Raw genomic sequence first — 22,009 nt, 5'->3', positions numbered from 1 at the left:
TAAATAAAGCATAACTAGTACAAATAACAGTGAGATGCTACTTAATGAAACTAGTTAGACCTATCTCTTTGGGAGGGGGTACTAATTTCTTTAAAAATCTGAGAAAATTTTTAGCAAGTTTACTCTCCACTAAATCTCATGTACTTAATCCCCACACGCACATCATGCATAGATTCCCAATAAAAGTTATACTCCCATTAATTCCTTGTACTCTGGCAAGCCCTACCTACTCTTCCTTTATTGATCTTAAGGCTCATTCTTGAAGAAGTAAGTAACACAGTTTTCCATCAGGACAAGCTTAGAACAGTCATTAGAAGATCATAGTTTTAGTTCATATCCAGAACTAACTCACCCACCTAAAAGAAATGGTAGAAAACACACACACACACACACACACACACACACACACACACACACAAGCAAAGAAATCGCTAGTGTGAATTTAAAACTTGAAAACAAACAGGAATATTCCCAATTAAATGATGAGCTCTTTGAGGAGAGGCAAGAGGCTGGAGTTTGGATTCAATCCAGGCTCTCTTATTTACTAGCTGTCTGACCCAAGACAAATTTTAATCTCCAAGAGCCTCAGTTTCTACATACATATGAACAGTTAAGGAACACTATGACACAAATTATGCAACATTCGTAGCACGTGCCCACAGAATGCTAGCTGAACAAATGATGTTCACGGTAATTACTCAGTTAACCAGAAGGAAGCATCACTCTAAAAACCATGCTTCAAAGAGGTCAAAGGAGCAGCAAAAGAAACACAAAAAAAATAACATTAAAAAAAATTAAATAGTTTAAGAGCAAAGTAGATGGCACAAAATAGATTCAGCATCAAAGTGTCACCTAATATTTTCAAACAGGTCAATGTCTTAAAGCAAACATGTCAAACTCGCAACCCACAAAGAGTATTTTTTGCGGCCCAGCCAATATAACAGCATGTGAGAAACGTTTTAATAAAAATTTCGCAATTTTTATAATACCGCTATACATAATTATTAATAACGAACTACAACGTTCGCTAATGACTACTATAACCGTGTTGCATTCATTTCCCTTATGCGCCTTATACGCAGGTGCACCATTCTCTCCACTAATACTAGCAGCGAATATTTTAGCAGCTGATTGCCGCGTCATTAGTCTTGGACTGACTTGTTTGGTGTGTGCAACAGGAAATACATCATTTACAGAGAACAAGAAAAATAGGTTTATTTGCGTTACGCTTAATTAATTTGTGCAGTTATTCAATGTCTGATAAGTTAATGTTCAAGAAAAAATGTTGTTATGAAAATGTTCTATTATGTTATGTTAACGATTACTCATTTGTTTCAGTCATTGTATTCAGCATATCTCTATTGAAATAGACCTACATTTCTATGAAAATTGAAGCTTTTGTTTTTTGCAGCCCACATAAACTTAAACCTTGTTTATTTGGCCCGAGTTAGCCTTTGAGCTTGACATGCTTGTCTTAAAGAAATTTTCATAGCCCTCCCTACTCTGACCATCAAAGTTGAGAGCTTGCACGGCAGGCAAGGGAAGGAGTATGGAGGAGACATATGGAAGGCATCAGAAGAGTACAGGGATTTGGGCCTTAGGAAGGTAGGAAGGAAGTTGTGCTCTTGTTGTTTGTTGATAACCACATTTCTCCATGAAAGTCCATCAAATGCAGAATCACATTTACAGAATAAAAATAAGTGAATCTGTTCAACTGGATTTATGTCCTCTGAGTGCTTTGGTAAAATCTCATCTGTAACAAACAAGTCAACCTTACATGGCTAGTTGGGTAATTTCAGCTCGATACAGTGAGCATCACATCGCAAAAAAAGTCCATTCTTAAGCTCAGAGATCTCTGCAAAAAAATACATTTTAATATTAGAGGGAATCAGAGACACTTACGAGTAACTGGTCAGTTCATCTAAATTGTTGTGCATATTAAATTCATATATTTCTCCTAAATGAAAGAGCTTCTCCAAAGCCTCGTAGATGAATATGATGCAAATGAGAGCTGCAAAAGCCTCCTCTGTAAATCGAGTAATATAACACACAAGGCTGCTTGCATCTGTGGCAACCAAAACAATGCACAAGAAAGAAGTCCACAGACCAATACTGGTTCTTAAAGACAAATAGGAAAGCTGGTAATCTCTGTTTAAAAAGAAAAACGTGAACACAATCAACACATACTAATGGAACAGTATTTACACTTAAAATTGTCATCACAAGCAATAAGAACAGTAAAACAACATAAGAGTCATAAATCATAGAACAACGAAATAATGACTAAAGGAAGCTGTGTGTGTTTTTCTGCTTCAAAGGAAGACTAGCTTTTTATTAACATACTTAATGGTTATATTTTACTTACATAAAAGATTTATAGTGAAAATCTGCTAGGCAATAAACATGTCAAAAAAACAAAGACCTCACTTCAGAAGTCAGTTATGAGGAGTCAACGACAGACAAGCTGTCTGTAGAACAATGGAACGTGACTCTCTCAGAAGACCCGGGTGCTTTCGTGTCAACATGGTGATCATACTGCTTCCCCACCATCACCACCACCATCTCCTCTACCACCAGTATCTACAGAAAAAGTAGATACTTCAATTTCTAATTCAATTTAATTGAGAAATTACTACAGGTAATTGCATCCTCTATTAGTCTATCTCATGTGCCAGATCAGAATCAGAATCAGTTTGTTCAGTGGAGAAAGAATCAGAGTAAGAGGAGTTAGAGGATCAAATATTTAATAGCATCATGTTGCTCCAGGCTAAAATATTCAGTTGCATTTATTTCACAAAAGGAACAAGTCTGGCAATATCGAATTCCAAGTCTACCCGACACAGTACCGGCAATGGTTCCCACACTGGCAGCCCTGCCAGTGGAAACGGGCATCTCCCTCAACTGTGCCAATTCCCTCTGTGGAATAGGCCCAAGGGATAAAGTCAGCTTGAGCCCTCAAGATCCACCTTCCTAAACTTCTTTTATAAGTCCAATATACCATCTAATAAGCAATTCAGACTAACATGTTCTTACTGAGTTGAAATTTTCTAGCACAAAGAATTTTTGTTGCCGTTTAAGTGATTTTCTTATCAGTACTCAAATCCACTGATTTTCTACTCAAAATGACTGGAGTAGAGATGATGACAGGGGCCAGAGCAGGGTCAACCACACAGTAACACAAAAATATTAAAAATAGACATATTGATCAGATCTTCTTTTTCAGCTATATTAAATATATAATGTACTTTCACCTAAAAACAATATAATATACAATTATACACATACTCAACACATGTGACAAATAGGTAATTATTACGTACCTGCAGAATTTAAATAAAATTTTTTCAAACACTAAAACTGGACCTGTACTCCCCAATATTGTTAGAGGTTGCCCAGCAAACAACGAATAGGCAATCCCAGTTAATGATGCTCCAAAAAGAGACTCTATTGCACTCTGTTTAAGGAAAAAAGAAACGAATAAAAGCAACAATCATAAATATATCTCTAACATACGATAATACATATAAGACATCTAGAAAATAAAAAATATGAATCAAATAAAAATATAAAGCAAACACAACTTTGAATTTCAAATTTGTATTTTAAGTACAGAAAATGAAAAATACATTTTAAATACAAAGGAAAAATTGCTTTGGTTTTGCATATTAAAAGTGAACATTTGTGATCAACCTTAATTCAAAACTGTGAGAGTCAAGGAGGGAGGAATAAATGGAAGACATTTCTCAGTTCTATCTACAGATGTCTTATTCTTAAGCCAGTGGTGAATACAAAGATATATATATTATTTTGAATATTTTTGTAAGTCTGAAATAGTTCATTTTAAAAATAGAAAACATTAAATACTCGATATCCTGTTAGGAAAAAGACTCCTTCAAACAGATAAGAAATTAACATGTGATACTATTGTTCTCCCATTGACTTCTAAAGATCAATTTTCACACATTTTAAAGAAATTAATCTAATATGACAGGCTTAAACAACAGATGTCAAAAATGAAACGCTTAACATAAATAAAACAGATGGGAAAATCTCTTTATAAAACTGACAGCAATCATAAGTGAGAAAGTATCTCACTATTATTAAAGTTTGGTAACAGAAGATAAAATGAGAAAATGAAAAGACTCAGAGAAATTTTATATCAAAACTAGTAGCCAATTTTAGACCACTACCAACATTACATTCTACCTTTACGTTATTAAGTAGTAAGGGAGTTAGGCTAGGCCACTAGACAAACGGAAGGGATCAGAAGGAAAAGGATAGTTTACCATTCACAAAGATCAAGACGGACTGGAGTGCACTATCAAGAAAGGAAAAGCCCATCACTGGTAAGTAAAGACAAGGAAAAGAAGCTTGTGAGAAACAACCCCCCTGGGAACTGGAGACAGCATGACATCAGGCCAAGAGCAGGGCTTGAGAACCAGATTTGAAGCGTTAAGACTGGTTCCTACCAGGTGTTAAGCCATGGTCACACCTACAACTTTTTGAGCCCAACTTCTCTCGTTTTTGAATGGGGGGTGATTTTAGCCAGGAGAACTTTGGGAAACACCTAGCAAGCCTAGCATCTAGCATTGCAGAATGTACTTAACAAATGGTAGCAATTCTCATTGCCAGCAATAAACAGCACCTTCCAAAATTAAAATCACAAAATAATAATATGCGGTACAAGTATTATTTAACTCTTAGTAGAAAAACAAACGACTTTTGGCAAAATTTAAAAGTGTTCAGATTAGGAATCTAGTTGTTAATTGTATAAAATGAATTTTTCTTGCCCGTAGATGCAGTTTGTCCTGGAAGACACTGCTAAGCCATTATAAAATCCTTAGTTAAAATAGAATATGCATATTTACGTATTAAATGGTATCTAGAAATAGAAAAAAAATTTGAGAAGAAAAGCAAAGAGATGGCAAATAAAGAAATGCTAACAGGGACAGATAGGCACAAAATTACGTGTCCTTCCCAACATGGTATTGAAAAAGCAAAGCGGCAACATGAAGACCTTCCTTTCACCACGCCCAACCCCTTATTGCCACATTTACCAGGCCCTTTACCCAGATCTATTTTTAAAACTATTTCTATGCTCATGCCCAAACTGAACCAGGTCTTGCCCTAAAGAAGCCACAGCCCTGCTACCTGCCATCCCCACCCCGCATTCAGAAGTTTCCGTTTTACCCACCCATAGCCCTACCCTTCTCTTCCCCACACACCTGCCCACTGCCGTGACACTAAACACTCCCTTCTAGTCTGTCCTCTTCAAAAACCTGTTTTGGTTTTTGTAAAATTACTTCATCCTGAGCTCTTGACTGCGCCTGTATCTGATATGCTGGGCCATTTTCCTCCTGTTCTCATCCCTCCTCCATTCCTCACCTGCTCTCCCTGTAAATTACCTCCATCTATTCTCAGTTTCAAGCCCCACTTGTCTCAACTGCTCCCAATCTACTCATTCCTCCCTGATCACTACAAACTCTGGAACTCCTCCTCCTACCGTCTCCTTTTATAGTTGAAGTTCTCATAAAGCATCTGAAAACAAACACATTTCCAAACCACCTACCTCCATAACCCACTCTGAGCTCTCCATTTCCATTATTTCAACTCCCACACCTCTTCCTTGATCTGACTCCTGCGTGGCCCAGCACCCAGGACATGGTAATATACTATCTAGACTTTTTCCCCCTTAGGTTAGAATCATGGAGGGCAGAAGATGCATGCTCGTGTAACACTCGTCTATATTCCTCTGGTGCCTGATGCACTATCACAAGCACATGGCATTAGATGGCAGGATGAGATGGGTAGGCAGAGAGAGACAGTCACAGTCCAAGATCAAAGCAGTATTTCCATGATGGAAACAGATGAGACACAATTCCATGGGGACCAGCAGAGTTACATGTACAATTCATGTCAGCACATGAAGCAACTTACAAAAAATTATATGCCTTTAATACAGTGATTACAGAGTAAGGGAATATTATCTAAGTAATTGAAAATAAACTGAGCTGAAAGGAAATTTCAATTGTCAGTTTTATCTCCTGTTCAGCTCATGAAATACTTTAATTAAAAAATATCACTACTTATCTTTGACTATTTCTTAACCTTTTATTTGTAAAAAAAATAAAAAATAAAGTCAATTTTCTCCCCAAGAGTAAATATAATTAAATAAAATACACTTAAGAATTACAAATCATCTCATTTAAAAGCCATTAAAATATATATAAACAAAAACTTGTCTTCAAGATTTTACAAAGCACTATTCAGTTATACTCCCACAGCCCCTAATACAATATTACCAAGATCAAAACGAAAACGAAAGAACAAAAAAACATAAAAACTTTCATTTTAGTCAAGAACAAAAAGCATAAAAACTTTCATTTCAGTCATGTCAAATTACAGATGCAGGTTTCAGTTATACTTTCCAATGACAAGCTTTGACTACTTTCACACAAATTTAGTTAACAGCAAAATTAAAGCAAGCACCACTTCAAAAATCCATCATTTGTCCACAATTATGTTCTCTTCTTCCAGTCTAGTCCGGGCCTACCCGCCAGGGCTGATGAGTAAGTATCACTCACATGGCTGTACCTAATCCTATGATGCCTTACAGGATGTGACGTAGCCCCAGTGGTAAAATCCTCCACCCACAACCCACCCGGACTCAGTTCAAGCAGACTACCCCCACCAGACCCTTCTCCCCCCGACAGACAACAAAGCCTTTTACTCAATTTATAAAACCATTCATCCAGCAAGCCAGGATAAACTTTTCTTCTTCTTTTTCTTCTTCTTTTAATTTTATTTTTATTTTTTACCTCAACTGTGCATCTTCTCCTGTTCATATGGCTTCCCCATGTTTTCCATAGCAATTACCTTTGGGGGAAGTCTGCTTTTGGACAGGTTAATCATGCTGTGGGTAGACTCTTCGGATAAAAGTAGGAATAGTGAGACAAATGCACACAGACACTTGCCTCTGAAGAGCTAAGAGCCTGGCCGCTACCAATCTTTGTACTCACTATTCTGCCTTCTGTAGCTTCTCCAAGCAGCCCTCCAAAAGTGATTACAGGAGACATACAGGCACAGTATAGGAAAAGAATCGAGGCCAGGCACTGCAGACTTAATGCATCCTTGAAGTCACTCAAGAAAAAAGGTGCTTTCCTTTTGATGTCAAGTATCAAACCACCAAAAAGCCTAAATAGGTGAGATGAAACTCGTCAAACTGTACACTAGAGGATTCTAGCTATTGCAATCTAAAACTATGGGCTACATAAAACTGCTGGTGTCTAGTGTTTTGTCAACAAAAATTAATATCCTATTTAAATCATGGTATAAATTACAGAAGATATACTCATTTAACCTAACCCACTGGTAGAGGAAAGGTCGATCTCATTAAGTTAAGAGACATAAACATCTATATTTCATGGACTACATACTGAAAAAACTGCAGGCAAATGATTTTATATGAGTAAATGTAATTTCAGACACAAATGGGCAAGAAAATGTACAATAAAAGTAAATAAAACCTAACCACCCATTCATGAAAATATGCATAAGCAATTCTAATAATTATTATCTACACTATAAATCTTAAAGGCAAGTGTCAGAAATAGCGGGAAGGCAATTATAACGTAAATTATAAGCCCCCAAAATACCCTTTAATATAAATAGAGTATGCTGTGCATAGGTCCACTCAATTGTAAATTAAATAATGTCAATTACTTTTTAAATTAGCACTTTAATAGTATAAATATTTCTGGTCCAGGAAAAAAAGCCTAAAAAGTACTTCAGTGTATGCAATTTACTTTATTTGTAGTCAAACTAGTGCACATATTACTAGGAAGTTTTAATAAATATAAAAATCTATATTTGCACATCAAAGCTGTATGTGTCATTTCAATGTGTGAGGTTTTTTTTAAGTCAAACTTTTGGATACAGTTAACTTGAAAGCATTCCACTAAAATATAAGCTCTGTGAGGAGCAGACTTTTTCTTATTCAGTGTCATCATCTCGTGTCTAAGAACACTGCCTGGGACATAGTAAGTATTCAATAAATACTTGCGACAAATCAATAATTCAAAAACGTTTTGTGACTCAAAATATATATAATCATTCAAATCCCTACTGTAAAAACACTCCAAAAAAATTAATCTTATGCTTTCAAATGCTTTGGATGTTTCAAGCTTTACCCTTCTAGCTTTTTTTTTTTTTTAAGTTAATAGTGAAATAGATCCTAAACACACACTGACAAGTGGAAGAAGTTACCCTATAGATAATCTGACAGCAAGGGGAATTAACTTGCAATAATAAAGGTGCCAATGATAATCTAAAAATAAAATCACACCATCAAATCAATAATTGATTATTTAACAGCTTATATAAAGCTTTCAGATGAGTGACCATGAGATCAATGGGGGCCTTAGCACTTCTCAGTGACTAATCCTATCTCAATTTTTTTTCTTTATTGATTAAGGTGTTACATATGTGTCAATCCTATCTCAATTTGAAGTTTGAGGAAATAATAATAACAATAGCTAGTATCAGACCAACACCTCTTGCATGGGGACAATCTTATACCCTATTATATTCACAGAGACTAATATATTAGTCAATGGATTAATTGTGAGTTTAAGCTTCTCTAAAGTTTATATTTAGTATACCATGTTATTTTTTTTCTATGTAGTATTATTTAGGCATGTCATTACTATCCCTAATAATGTATAAGATATCCTGTTTTTTAAATAAATATTCAAGATTCAATATTTACTTCTACAGAGACCACCAGTGGACAAAAGGTTATCAATATCCCATGCTTTTCTACATAAAAAGTAAAATAACATTTCTCTACTTCTACAAAATATTTTAAGGCAATGTTTACACCTGGCAATATATTCTTTATTCCCCCAAGATGAACAACTTCAACAATTTTTCTAACTAGGTTTCCAGAGATCAATACCATGGATTAATTGTCTAATTTTACATTATCGTATGATATAATGCCCTTTTAAGAGAATTAAGTCTATGCACACACACAAAAAAAATTTGGTTATAATTCCTTTCTGTTTCCATAATTCTCTAATTTCATAAGGAGAATTATAATACAACTCCACACTTTCTTTAAAAACCTTTTTGTAAATTAACCTACTATATAACTGTACAACATTCTTAACATGGTGCATATTTTCATTATAAATTAAAGCTTGGTATACAGAACCCAAGTATATACTAGTAAAATTATCTTTAAATATATATTAATTTCCTTCAACATCACATACCTATACAATAAGTCATTTTTTTAATATAAAAAAATACCATGTAAGGTTAGGTTCAAATGTTTGTAAGGAAAAAGACTTTTTGTGCCTTTTTCATCAATTCAAACCCTAGTCTCCAAAGACACCCACATTGTATCAGTATTTGTACCCACCGTCCAGTTCTCTGTAGCTCAGGCCCAGCATGGTCAGCGGCCTCTTTATGAGTTTCACCCGAGCTGGGGGCAGATCCATTGGGAAATACAGGAATCTTTCTCTTTTCCTGCATTTCACACACAAAAAAAACACACTTTCAGAATGTTCTTTTAGGAAGGCTGAGATGGCTTCTTCAATTCAGAGGGAGCATGAGATCTCTTACTGGATATATATACACGTGTGTGTGTGTATGTGTGTGTGTGTGTGTGTGTGTGTGTGCAAGCGCGCGCGCTGTGCTAGAAAAAGATGCTTCCTATCATCAGTTTCTACTTCAAATAAGCTCTACTTTAAAACAGAAGCCAATATTTGTCTATTAATATTTCTAAGTTCAAGCTCAGCTTGCTCCATTTTATACTCTAATATCAAATACACTATAAAACACATTCATACACACCATTTCAAATTATTATTCAGCAACAGGAACATAAATAGCCAATAAAAGCATTGCTGTTAGCAGAATTTTTAAAATACTGCTCATGTTAACTACTAAAAATGTACTTAACATTAAGAAAAATGTAAGTGCAAGTTTTCTTTTACTAAGATACTTCCCTTAAGATATAAATAGCACAAGGGTTATTAAAAGCATAAAAAATCAATATCCCATTATATTTTATTACAAATTCAAGAGTACTATTCTCACTTGAAAAGAAAGGAGTGAGTTTGTTTGTTTGTTTGTTTTTTGGGTGGGCTGCCCAGAGAAGTGAGCCAGGCGGGTGGGCGGGTGGCCTCGGGTCCTCTGCGCCCCCTCTCCCGGGAGGGGCTGGGGCGGGGCCGCCTGCGGATTGGCCACCGGGCTCTAAGGAGTGAGTTTTTAATTGGTTACTTGGGCCTAAAAGAACGAGAAAGAATTAGAGAAAAAGAAGGAGAAGGAGCAGGAGGAGAAAGAGGGAGGGAAGTAGAAGGAGCAGGGGGGAGAGAGAGGGAGAGAAAGGTGGGGTGGGTGGGGTCATCCCAGGAGATCCCCTGGTTCAAAGACTCTAGATGACTTAAAACTACCTGGTTTATATGTTCAATATGTATAGCGTATAAAGACTTATCTATAATCATAAAACTACCATTTGAAAATATCAAAATAAAAACCTAAATTACATCTTAGCTCGAGGAAGAAAACAAAATCATGGAATTTCTGGAAAACAAACAATTTAATTTTATTAAGAAAAATGAATTAAGCATCTAAGCTCAGGAAATGTTAAAACAAAAAAAAGAAAAAATGAAAAAGAAAATCTTTCCTGAAAGAAATAAAACAACTAAAAAGCAGAAATTGAGTTAGAAAAACAAAATACATTAAAAAAAAACCTAAAATTATATTTTTTAAGCTGCTCTATTTAAAAAATATGGTAAACCATTAGCCAATCACAACAAGGAGGCAACTTCACAAACTGAGGGGAATTATTTATATATATACATATCTATAAAGAAAGAAAGAGACTATATTGTACAACCCTACACAAACACATTTAAAAGCTTGATGAAATGGGTAATAAACTAGGAAAACATAATTTCCCAAAACTGACACCAGAAAAGAGGGAAATCGTTACAATGATTTACTAAAACTGACCTTAGAAAAAATAGAAAGCTTACACAAACCAATTTCCACAGAATAAGCAAGTTGTTGAAGCCTAACATATAACAAAATATTCAGGCTCAGAAAACTTTACAAAAGAATTCTTCCAACTTTTAGAACCAAATTATTCCAAGCCATTTTAAAGTTTTAAGAACACAGAAAAAGGAAAACTTAAAAAGTTTTTATAAAACAAGTATAATGATAATACCAAAACACAAAGATTACACAAAAATCTATGGACCAATCTACTTACGAGATGCAAACAACTTAAATAAAGTACTAAACAAAGACTGCCAGCACATTAGAGTCCAGGTTGGGTTTATTCCAACAATGCAAAAGGTAGAATCCATATTAAAGAATTTATTAACATGATTTACCATAATAATTGATAAAGTTCATATGATTGTCTCCAGACATGCTAAAAATTCAACATCCGTTTATATTAACATTTTCCATAAAATAGAAATTAGGGTATTTTCTGAACATGATAAAAATGTTTATTTTTGGTCCCAAAATCAGTAACTTATTGAGAGAAACACTAGAGACACTGACCAGTTAGAAACTAATTAAGAAATGCCCATATCAACTCAACTACTACCTAACACTATTAGAGATTTTAGTCAATACAATTAGACAGCAGAAAACATATCAGAGGTATAAGAGTTTGAAAAGGAGAGAATAAAATACTGCAAATGATATGACTGAAAACCTACATATAATAAAAGAATTAAGAAGGATGGTAGCATATATATATATGGTAATATAAGAAATATACAGTAACATAGTCTTCATATACATAAAAGTAGCAAGCAGACAATGTAATAGAACAGAGACTTCATTTGCAATATAAACAATAAAGATAAAATTCTAATGAATACACTCAGCAAGAAGCTTGAAAATCGTAGATAAGTAGAACTTTGTAACATTCCTTAGGACACAAAAACTGACTTGAAACAGGAAAACAACTAAGGAAAGCTATACCATGTTCTTGAACAGATTCAGTGTTATAAAGATGTCAATTTTCCCTCAGTTCATTTAGAAGTTTAACCACTATCATAATTTCTTTTAAATTGTTTTTTCTGTAAATAGGAAACTGATTTTAAAGCTTATATAAAAAAAGAAACCAAATACAGCCAAAGAAATTCAGAAAAACAAGAGTAAGAGGAGTCAAGAATAAATCTAGATCTTCCAGATATTAAGATATCCCAAAAAGCCTCAAAAATTTAAGTGTGGAACTGATCCATTGAATAGATATACCAATGATAAAGAAACTCCCAGACCTGAATGCATATGGAAATTTAGTAAATGAGAAAGACATCATCACCAATAAAATGGGAGTAATTAAAAATATATATCAACTTTTTAATCAATTGGGACAATCAGACAGCAATTTAGAAAAAAGATAAAGTTGGGTGCATACTCCACAAAATATACCATGATGAACTCCAAAGGATCAATGAAGAATTCAAATGTTAAAAAAAAAAAAAAAAAAAAGTGGTGGAAGGAAATGAACAAAATATATTCAGAGAAATTCAACCTCACTAATTATAAAACAGCAAAGTAAAATCACATTAAAATACCCAATAGAGTAAGATAAAGATTTCTATCAGACTAACAAATATCCAAAGGTTTGACAACATACTGTGTTGGTGAGGCTGCAGGGACATAGGCACTTTCATACCTCACTGTGGGGGTCCAAAACAGTTCACCCGATAAGAAGAGATTCTGCTAATTACCTACTAAAATTATAACTCCCATGCGAGTCAGCAATCCTATTTCTGAAAATTTATCCTACAGCTCTATCTTCACAAGACTAATATGGCATATCACTACCATGATGTGGTTTGCAGCAGAAGACCAAAAACATCCTAAGCCGAGAGGTAGGATAAACTATGATATATCCAATAAACAGGATACAACAAAATGGTGAGAAAGGAACAAGGAATATTTCTAATGATCAGATAACCAAAATATGTTCTTATATAAAAAGAAGCAAGGTGCCAAACAGTACACATAGTATATTAACTTTTGGTAGAAGAGAAGAACATAAAACTGTAGGTTCATATTTCTTTGTACTGAACAAAAACTAGAAGGATAAACAAAAACCTAGTAACAAATGGTGGCCCACAGAAGGTGGTACAGAGATGAGAACATCAAGGGGACGTATTGGGGTATAACTTCTCTGAGTGTTGTATAGTTTTGATTTTTAAAAATGTATAAAGTAGCCCTGGTTGGTTTGGCTCAGTGGATAGAGCATTGGCCTGCGGACTGAAGGATCCCGGATTTAATTCTGGTCAAGGGCACGTGCCTGGGTTGCGGGTTTGATCCCCAGTAGGGGGTGTGCAGCAGGCAGCTGATGATTCTCTCTCAAAACTGATGTTTCTATCTCTCTCTCCCTCTCCCTTTCTCCCTGAAGTCAATAAAAAAAATTTATTTTAAATGTATAAAGTATTTTTTTTAAATGTTGTAAATGTACCTCAAATACTGTATGGACTCTTACCTGAGAAGGAACACTTTTTGGTGGCTCTATGCGTATAGAAGGATCCCACTCTCCTGGAGGTAGGACAGTTACTTGATCTAAAAACTCATCAATTCCAGATAAGAGGTCATTTCTGTCTTTTGCTTTATAAGCTACATCATGAAAAATCTAAAGGAGGGGAAAAAAAAACACTGAGTAAAAGAATTTTAAAGTTGAAAGAAAGTTCTATACAAAGTAAATCCACTTCAGATAACATGAGTAAGTATACAATAAAGATAATTATCTAACCTCTTATCCCACCCTGGGTAATAACTATAAAAAATAACCCATTATTAGTATTATCAGATGAATTATCAGTAACAATAAAACAAAATAAAATAGTGATGTGTTCAGGCAAAATAATTTTTAAAAAGATAAATTTTTACATGGGAAATACTCAGCAATTCATTACTGAATAAAATACTGCAGCCTGTTTTTCCACTTCTAGGATATTAAATGTCATTTATCCTAAACCAATAATCATGGATGTACAATCAACTTTACTTAAACACTTAATTTATTTGATCGCTTATATTTACTTGGGTGCCTACTATTTGCCAGGCACAATGCTAAACACTTGGAGAGTGCAATGGAGACAGATAAGGCAAGGTCCCTGTACTCAAGAGCCCTAGGGAGCAAGATAGTGAAAGAAGTTAATTACATAAATACATAATTGCAGGTAAAAATGAATGCTGTGATAAAAATAAAACAGGTGAATGAAAGTCTTACAGGAGACTTTCACTGTAGGAGAAATGTGAATGAACTGAGGGACAAACCCATGCAGAGGGAAGAGATGGTAGAAGAGAACTCAGGCAAAGGGAATAACCATTGTGAAGGACCAGAGGCAGGAAAGAACATAACACATCTGAGGAACAAAAGGGAAACTAATGTGGCCAGGGCAAAATGGGGGAGGATATGAGTTTCAAGAAGTATGCTGAGGCCAGATCAGACAGACCCTATTCAGACAATGGCAAAGATTTTAGGTTTAAACGTAAGTATATAACAAGATGGCACTGACATATATGGATCAAGATAATGATATATTGAAATCTGCATGTAATTGGTAGTGTAGAGGAGACTATGCTAAGATTAGGAAAGTCCACTTTAATTACCAAAGAGAAGAAGGTAGAGTGTAAACCAGAGAAGTGGCAGTGGAGGTGGCAGGTTAGATGCTAAAGATATTAAGGAGGTAAAATCAACAGAATCTGGTGACCAACTGTTTGAGACAGGACAGACAAAGGAGGTCAGGTTCAGGTATTTGGGGTTTCAGATACCTTAGGGGCACACGGCAGAGATGGCTGGAGACTCTCCAAAAGAGAGAGAAGTCCTGATCAATACAGGTCATGGTCAAAGGTGAAGTTCACAAATGGGAGAAAGAAACTACAGAAAAAAAAGGGGGGGAAAGAGGAAAAGGCAAAGCCCCGAGGAAACCCAAAAGAAATTATATCCTAAAATCCAGGATGAAGATAATTTCTAGAAGGTGATCAATAATTTCAAATGTAGGGGAGAAAATAAAAAAATATCCACTGATCCTGACAGAATCGTCCTGAAGACCATAACAAAGGCAAAACAGTTGAAGAGAGTGAATATGAGATATACCTGAAACCTATATAATTTTATTAATCAATATCACCCCAATAAATTCAATTAACAAAAAGAGTGAATTTGAGATAAAATATTACATACAGCAAGGTCAATTTTTAAGCATCGCTATAAAAGAGAACTATAATAAATATTATATGCTTCATAATTGGTGTCCAAAAGGATTTGAAATTCCACTTCAAAAGGGACTTTATATAGTATACGCTTCATAATCAGTGTCCACTTCAAAGGGTATGTAATTACCTCATCCGTCATGAGAGTGGCTATTGATCTTCCAATTTCATGGTACTGTGGTGCCTTGCCTGCTGGACCCAGTAACAAAAACAAAAACCTAAGAAAACATTAAAATACACACATTTAAACATAAACAACATACACACATAAATCTCAGCAATCATAAAAAAAAATCACTGAAGTATCAACACAAAAACACTGATCATCTGCCCACTCCAATCACTGAAAAAAGTTGGCAACTCTACTCAGACTAAAGCAGATCACAGAACTACGAAAGGCATTCATAATTAACTTCCTAGTAAGTTATCACTTCCCATCTTTCTTAGGGTAAGGCAGTAATTCAGGAATTGAGTGTTCTACATTAAAAATTCCCATCTTCTATATCCTTTTGAATTTGAGTAAACAATTTTCTCTGGTCTGTTTGACAATAAATAAATAAATTAGTGAATACCAATTCCACTGAAGTACTTAAAAGGTTTGCCTAGTAAAATAATTAAAGAGTATACACAAAAAAATCCACAAGTCCTCAAAATATAGTCTGGATTAAGACTAATATTAGTATAGTAGTAAAAAAGGAACTAATTCCTTTGGAAGGAAAATGAATTTTTATCTACAGCTCCAAATTTATCAGCAAACCAACTATTACTTGATTATTTTATTTATTTATAGTGACTAAATAAAAAGTAATTAACTTCCTATTTAATTATGCCCTTATTAATGACGGTAAAATGTTAATATTTACACTTATCCAAACTAGAAGTATTCATCTTCCTATTTTATGAGAATGTAAATATGAATCTATAGAATTATTTTTCTCATTTATCTTAATACTACACCATTAATGCACCTCAGTAAAGCATATTGAAAATAGGCATGTACATTTCAATCAAGTTGCAATTAATTCCTCAGATTTACTATTATAAAAATAATTTTAAAATATTTTTAAATTATTCTCATTTGGAATTAAGTTTATACAGTCAATAGCTAAGGAACTGATTACTCTTTATAGCACAACTTGCTAATTATTCTTATGGATATTACCCCTACTTTCATTTTTACTCATAATGTATTTTGAACAGAAGATTTTGGTCAGGTCAGAACAAAGCTCTTTGCCTAATTCAGGGGCATTATCAATTTAATCAACTATAAGGTATTATTATCCTCATTTTACAAATGAAGCTTAGAAAATTTACATCAGGTCTGACCCTCCCACAGAAGTGGAAGTGCAAAAATTAAACTCCATTTTCTCTGACTCCAGTGCCTGCACAGATCATATATCTAAAATGAACCACTTTTTAAACCAAATCTCCTGAGATGACAAAATTCTTATAAAGGTATCAATGAAATATTTTTTCATGCTGCAATTATTTTTTTAAATTTATCTTTATTGTTGAAAGTATTATAGATATACTCTTTCCCCCTACCCCTTTGTTTTTTTAGTTATAGGAAGAGAGATTGGCCTTGGCTGGTGTGGCTCAGTTGGTTGGACTGTCATCCTATACACCAAAAGGTTGCGGATTCCATTCCTGGTCAGGGTGCATACCCAGGTTTTGGGTTCGATCCCCAGTTCTGGCCACTGATCAATGTTTCTCTCTCTCCCCCTCTCTCCAACGCTCCCTTCCTTCCTCTTTCTAAAGTCAATAAAAATAAGTTATTCAAAAATAAAAAGAGAGATCATACTTTTATCCCCTAGTAGTCAAAGCCTTTGGCACAATGGCAACATTAATAATTAAAATGATATTTTACTAGATACATAATGGAACATGTTCCTTCAGTATGAAAAAACTTAGATTTTGGACATGCTAAGAGTGCGTTCATTGGAACGAACTCTTTACCTGGTCGGAACAGGGACTTCAGTCAGCCCTGAGAGGAGAACAGCGGGAGCCAGTCTCACAAACGCGATTATCGGTCTTTCCAAAAAGTCTACTTCTCCCACCAGAACATTGGATGCCTCAGCTCCCGAAGGAATTTTCCTCATGAAATTCATATCAACCTATTGACAAATAAATAATCATTTAAAATAAAATTTACATGGTGTTTATAAGACTATTTAGAGGGAAACAGGAGAGAAAATATGCCTTCAAGACTAAACTGGTGATCTAAAGAAGATATAAATCCCAAAATTCTCACAAAGGATGGAGTAGACAAATACAAAAAAGGCAAGCAAAATACATCTAGGAAAAAATACTCCCAATTGCTTCAACTATCATAATCTTTACTACTTCAGAGATCTAAATTATCAAACACAGAAACGAGAAAAAAAATTTTCAATGAACACAGCACTATTCATTAAAAATTATTTAAAGACAAAAGTATAGTTCACAAACTAGCAATAGTTCATGAAATTATACACAGTGCTAAAAAATATTCACTTCATGATAATCTATTACTTCATCTTAGAAATGAGTTAGTCCCTTTGTCTTTTTTATAAGTCCTATTTTAAAGAACTCTGGGCATTCCCCAGTATTTTCACTAAATGGAGGGGGAAATTTTGTTTTTATTTTTTATTTAAAACGAAAATAAATAGCCATTACTGGTATAAATATACGGCAGTGCCATATAATCAAATTTGGTTGTCTGTGTATAATTACCAAGGAAAGGTCACAAACAGAATATCGAAGCATGGGAACTTTGTCATTTATACACAGTTTCACACAAGTCACTAAACAACCACTTACAGGGCTATCCATTAACAAGAAAGCAGCACTTACAGCGGGCCTCTTGAGTCCCACACCCAGTGTGCCACAACTACAGTGCCAGGAGGCAGACTCCTGCCCAACAGGAGACAGGAGGTGTACATAAGGATGGGCCAAGTAAAAAAAAAAAGCAAAACTGTGACAGAGGAACAAAAATAAATGGCATCTGCCATGTCTAGAGGAGATCTATAACGTAAACTATACTCATGGACTCATAAGAATAACTTGAATTTAGTCCCTGAACACTTTTACTCGTCTGAAATAACAGGAGCACCAGTAAAAATATAACCGAGTTAGCACAACAGCCTTTTTGTAGAGTCAATGCCCCATATGCAAGGCTTTCTATGATTGTAGAGCATGAAACGCAGCAAAGTTGCATAGCACAGATCGTCATGCAAACTCCTTTTCCGCAAAATGCGATCTACGCTTTGCATTATGAAAGACTGAACAAATCTTTCTTGGAATAATCACATTTAATTAAATGACATTAGATACAAAAATATTAAAGCATTGAAAGTCCTGTAGCAAATTAGATTTAACAGCATTGTATTAAAATGGCCTTTAGAATCAATTATGCGGAAGTAGTACTCATAAAGTACTCTTTAAATTCTATTGTAATTTGAACTTGTAGTTTTTGCCCCTTTTTAAAAAATACATTTTCTGTTTTTAAATCCATGCCTTTACCTACCCATGGGGTAAGCGCCGATATGCTTCCCAGTGACATTCCAAAAAGTACTGACACGGTCTGCAGCCATACTACCCTGAACGTGCCTACTACTGACGCCATAAGACAGTAATTCTGGAATCACGTTACAGCTAGAAAAAGGCTGAATTCACTACCATTGCTATAACATCATTCCCAGAATTAATCTTTCTAGTGGTGGTAGCTCCAGAAGAAATGACTAGAATTCAAAAGGTACTGAAGTTTCATGGTATCTGTGGGTAGGTATGGATGAAAATACCCTATCATTCACATATTCTTTAGTCAGAATTTCTAAAACTAGTAAGATATAGTGATATTCAAGTGCTCCGAGACTGTTACCTTGCTCACAATTTCGGACCTTAAATTAACCTATCACAAGCATCACAGGCAGGTTTGTAAGCATCAGTCTATTAAAAAAATTATTATAATCAATGTTAATAAAGGCTCACTGCTAGCGATTTTCTTAGTAAGAATGATTAGGAAAATGTACGGTGAATGACAGAATTACCTTGCTGAAGTCAACAGTACTATTTTCTCTGCTTCCTCCACCTCCATTACCTTTAATCTCGGCACTTTTACTAGTATCCAAGTTTCCAGGTGCAGACTGTGGAGAGGCCAAAATACCTGTATTCAAGAATAAACAAATTCCAAATTAGTAAGGAGAAAATTCACTGATTCTGCTCCTCTCCTGAAAGTGATGGTTTATTAAAAGCAAATGTGCAAGGTAAAAAAAAAAAAAAAAAAAAGTGCCAAGTATTAGTACCAAACCAGCAAGACCAAAATAACATTTTAAGCAATATTAAAGCTATACATTTTAACATTTTTAATAATACAATTACAAAAATGGTGACCTTTGCAAAAAGAAAAAGTGAATAGGTGCAGAACCACAGAAGAGGGAAGATGTGAGTCTGATTACTACTACAAATGTTTAGAGATTACACTTCCAATATAGCTAACATACACGTGAACTGCAGAGGTTAATGATGCCTAACTAAACTTTACATGCTTGCATTAATAACAATATAAGTTTTCTGATAAATCCTAAGTGTAATGTGGAAAAATTTAAGAGCTACATCAACTAAATGTAGGTTAAATGTACCACAATGGTTCACAATCATAACAGTTTCCTCAATAATTTTCACTTCTGTTGGGTAACATTTGTGCTGCCAACTCTCATTATTCCTAAAACAATACAACTTTATAATAGTGATGTTTTTTATAATCACTATTTATAAAGAAGAAAGGGATTTTTGTTGTTGTTGTTCTTGTTTTGTTAATCTTCACCTGCGGATATTTTTTTCCATTGATATTTTTAGAGTGAGTGGAAGGGAGAGGGAGAGACAGAGAGAGAGAGAAACATCAATGTGATCAGGGCCAGGATTGAGCCTGCAACCAAGGCACATGCGTTTGACTGGAATCGAACCCAGACCCCTTCCCTCCATGGGCTGACACTCTATCCACTGAGCCAAACCAGCTAGGGCTAAAGGGGAAGGGTTTTTTAATTAAACAGACCTGTGTTGAAATAAGCACTCTGCCACTTTGTAAGCCATGTGACTAGCTCATAGTCACGCAACCTCTAAGATGCAGATAAACTTATAAAATTAGTTTGTTTAGATTAGAAATGATAGATATATGTTCTACAAAATGAGCTTGTTTGAATGACATGTCCCAGCATTAGTATGCTCATTTCAAGTGACAGTCAGCAGCCACATTTCACAACAATAAAATAACCTAACAACACCCTTTAGCATATGACCAATTGTTACCACTACGACTTTTGCAAAAAGCTCAAATCTCAAAAATTTTAAAGTACAATCCAGATTTCTACCATTAGGTATACTTCATTTTCTCAAAACACCTAAGATTTCTAGTTCAAGAATATACAACACTAAGTATCACAGGAGAAAAGGCACAAGACTTATGACAGATTTTACCACTCACAGGGCAATCTAGTGACCCACAGGAACTCACACGACATATTTCTAATGCATCTAAGAAAGTTTTCATTTTTCTAGAAGATAACATTCTATTACTAATAACTTGAACTAAGTCATTTGGGTTTACTGTTAAAACTCAGTGAGAGAAGACCTTTGTAATATCCACTTCTCTATTAAATACCTAAACTAGGATATATCACTGTGGCCCCAAAATCTCAGTAAGAAAAAGCACATCCAATCTATTTAGCCACATGCTCATTCTCTGGAAGTGTCAGAGAATTCTGAAATAAATAAAATGCTTCCTAAAACTTATTTTTTTCAGCATTTTAGCTTCGTACAAAAAAGTCATTAAGATTCCTCTTCTTTGACCTTTGTCCCTAAACTTCCAGATGGCAGTCTTTTTATTAAAATACATGCCCAAGAAGGGAAAAAAGTTAACTAGTATTTTCAGTAGTTTCCACCAACTCCCACACAATGACGAATATCATTAAGGCCCTGGCAGCAAGTACAACAGAGCATCAATGCATCTATACTTGTAACTACTAAAAATATTCAATCTGTAGATGTGTAATCAAATAGGACATGTGCATAGTTTTCCAGAGCAGTCTCAGTAAACAGACTTTGGAGAGAAGAATGGAATAAGAAGAAGGTTATAGGGGAAAGTAAGAATAAGGTAGGAATGGGAAGAAGAAATGATATGGAACTACTTGCTGGTAAAGCCAGATGTGACCTGAAGTCACTTAGCTAACCTGGCCATCTTAACCTGTAAAAACTGCCATGCCAAGAATATGTTAGTTTCCCACCATTATCTTCTCTAGATAACCCTTCACAATCTCAGCTAAACTAAAGCTGTTTTCTCAATCAGTAAAGGCAACCTCCCTGTTCCTGCAATAAATTCCTAGAGCTCAGAATTAAATGAGTAAAGTCCCCAAAGTTCAAACTACCATTAGCATAGATAACTCAGAAGGACCATATTTCTTTGCTTTAAGAAAAATGAAAAAATGTGAGTATATGTACATATAATATTAATACTGAGATTCAACAATCATACTAGAGAAAGATAAATCAAAGTTATCAAGAGTTTTCTGTCATTTAAAGTTTGCAAGTAGAAGCAGTTGGAGCAACGGTTCACAATCTGGAAAGATTTTGTCCCCCAAGAGGCAATGTCTAGAGGCATTTTGTTTGTCACAGCTAGGGAGTGCTGCTGACAGCTAGGGAAGGAAGGCCAGGAATGCTGCTAAACATCCTACTGTGCACAGCAAAGGCCCCCGAAACAAAGAAAGGTCCAGCC

General features: G+C 34.9%; 1 protein-coding gene across 5 annotated transcripts in view; it reads right to left on the bottom strand.

The window, feature by feature from the left end:
• SLC4A7 (solute carrier family 4 member 7) overlaps positions 1-22,009 on the bottom strand; it is a 90,820-nt gene that overhangs the window by 19,695 nt on the left and 49,116 nt on the right. For all 5 annotated transcript variants that reach the window (XM_070433297.1, XM_070433296.1, XM_070433294.1 and 2 more), the window contains 8 exons: positions 19,290-19,405; positions 17,218-17,375; positions 15,392-15,479; positions 13,529-13,675; positions 9,425-9,531; positions 7,020-7,194; positions 3,321-3,454; positions 1,903-2,148 (listed from right to left, as the gene is read on the bottom strand). In XM_070433297.1, coding sequence (XP_070289398.1) covers positions 1,903-2,148; positions 3,321-3,454; positions 7,020-7,194; positions 9,425-9,531; positions 13,529-13,675; positions 15,392-15,479; positions 17,218-17,375; positions 19,290-19,405 — 1,171 coding nt within the window. The remainder of the gene's footprint in view (positions 1-1,902; positions 2,149-3,320; positions 3,455-7,019; positions 7,195-9,424; positions 9,532-13,528; positions 13,676-15,391; positions 15,480-17,217; positions 17,376-19,289; positions 19,406-22,009) is intronic.

This window comes from Myotis yumanensis, unplaced genomic scaffold, assembly GCF_028538775.1.
Source record: "Myotis yumanensis isolate MYYU_CA2020_CCGP unplaced genomic scaffold, mMyoYum1.0.hap1 SCAF_14, whole genome shotgun sequence".
NCBI lineage: Eukaryota > Metazoa > Chordata > Mammalia > Chiroptera > Vespertilionidae > Myotis > Myotis yumanensis.
This window is presented reverse-complemented; position numbering and strand designations above follow the sequence as displayed.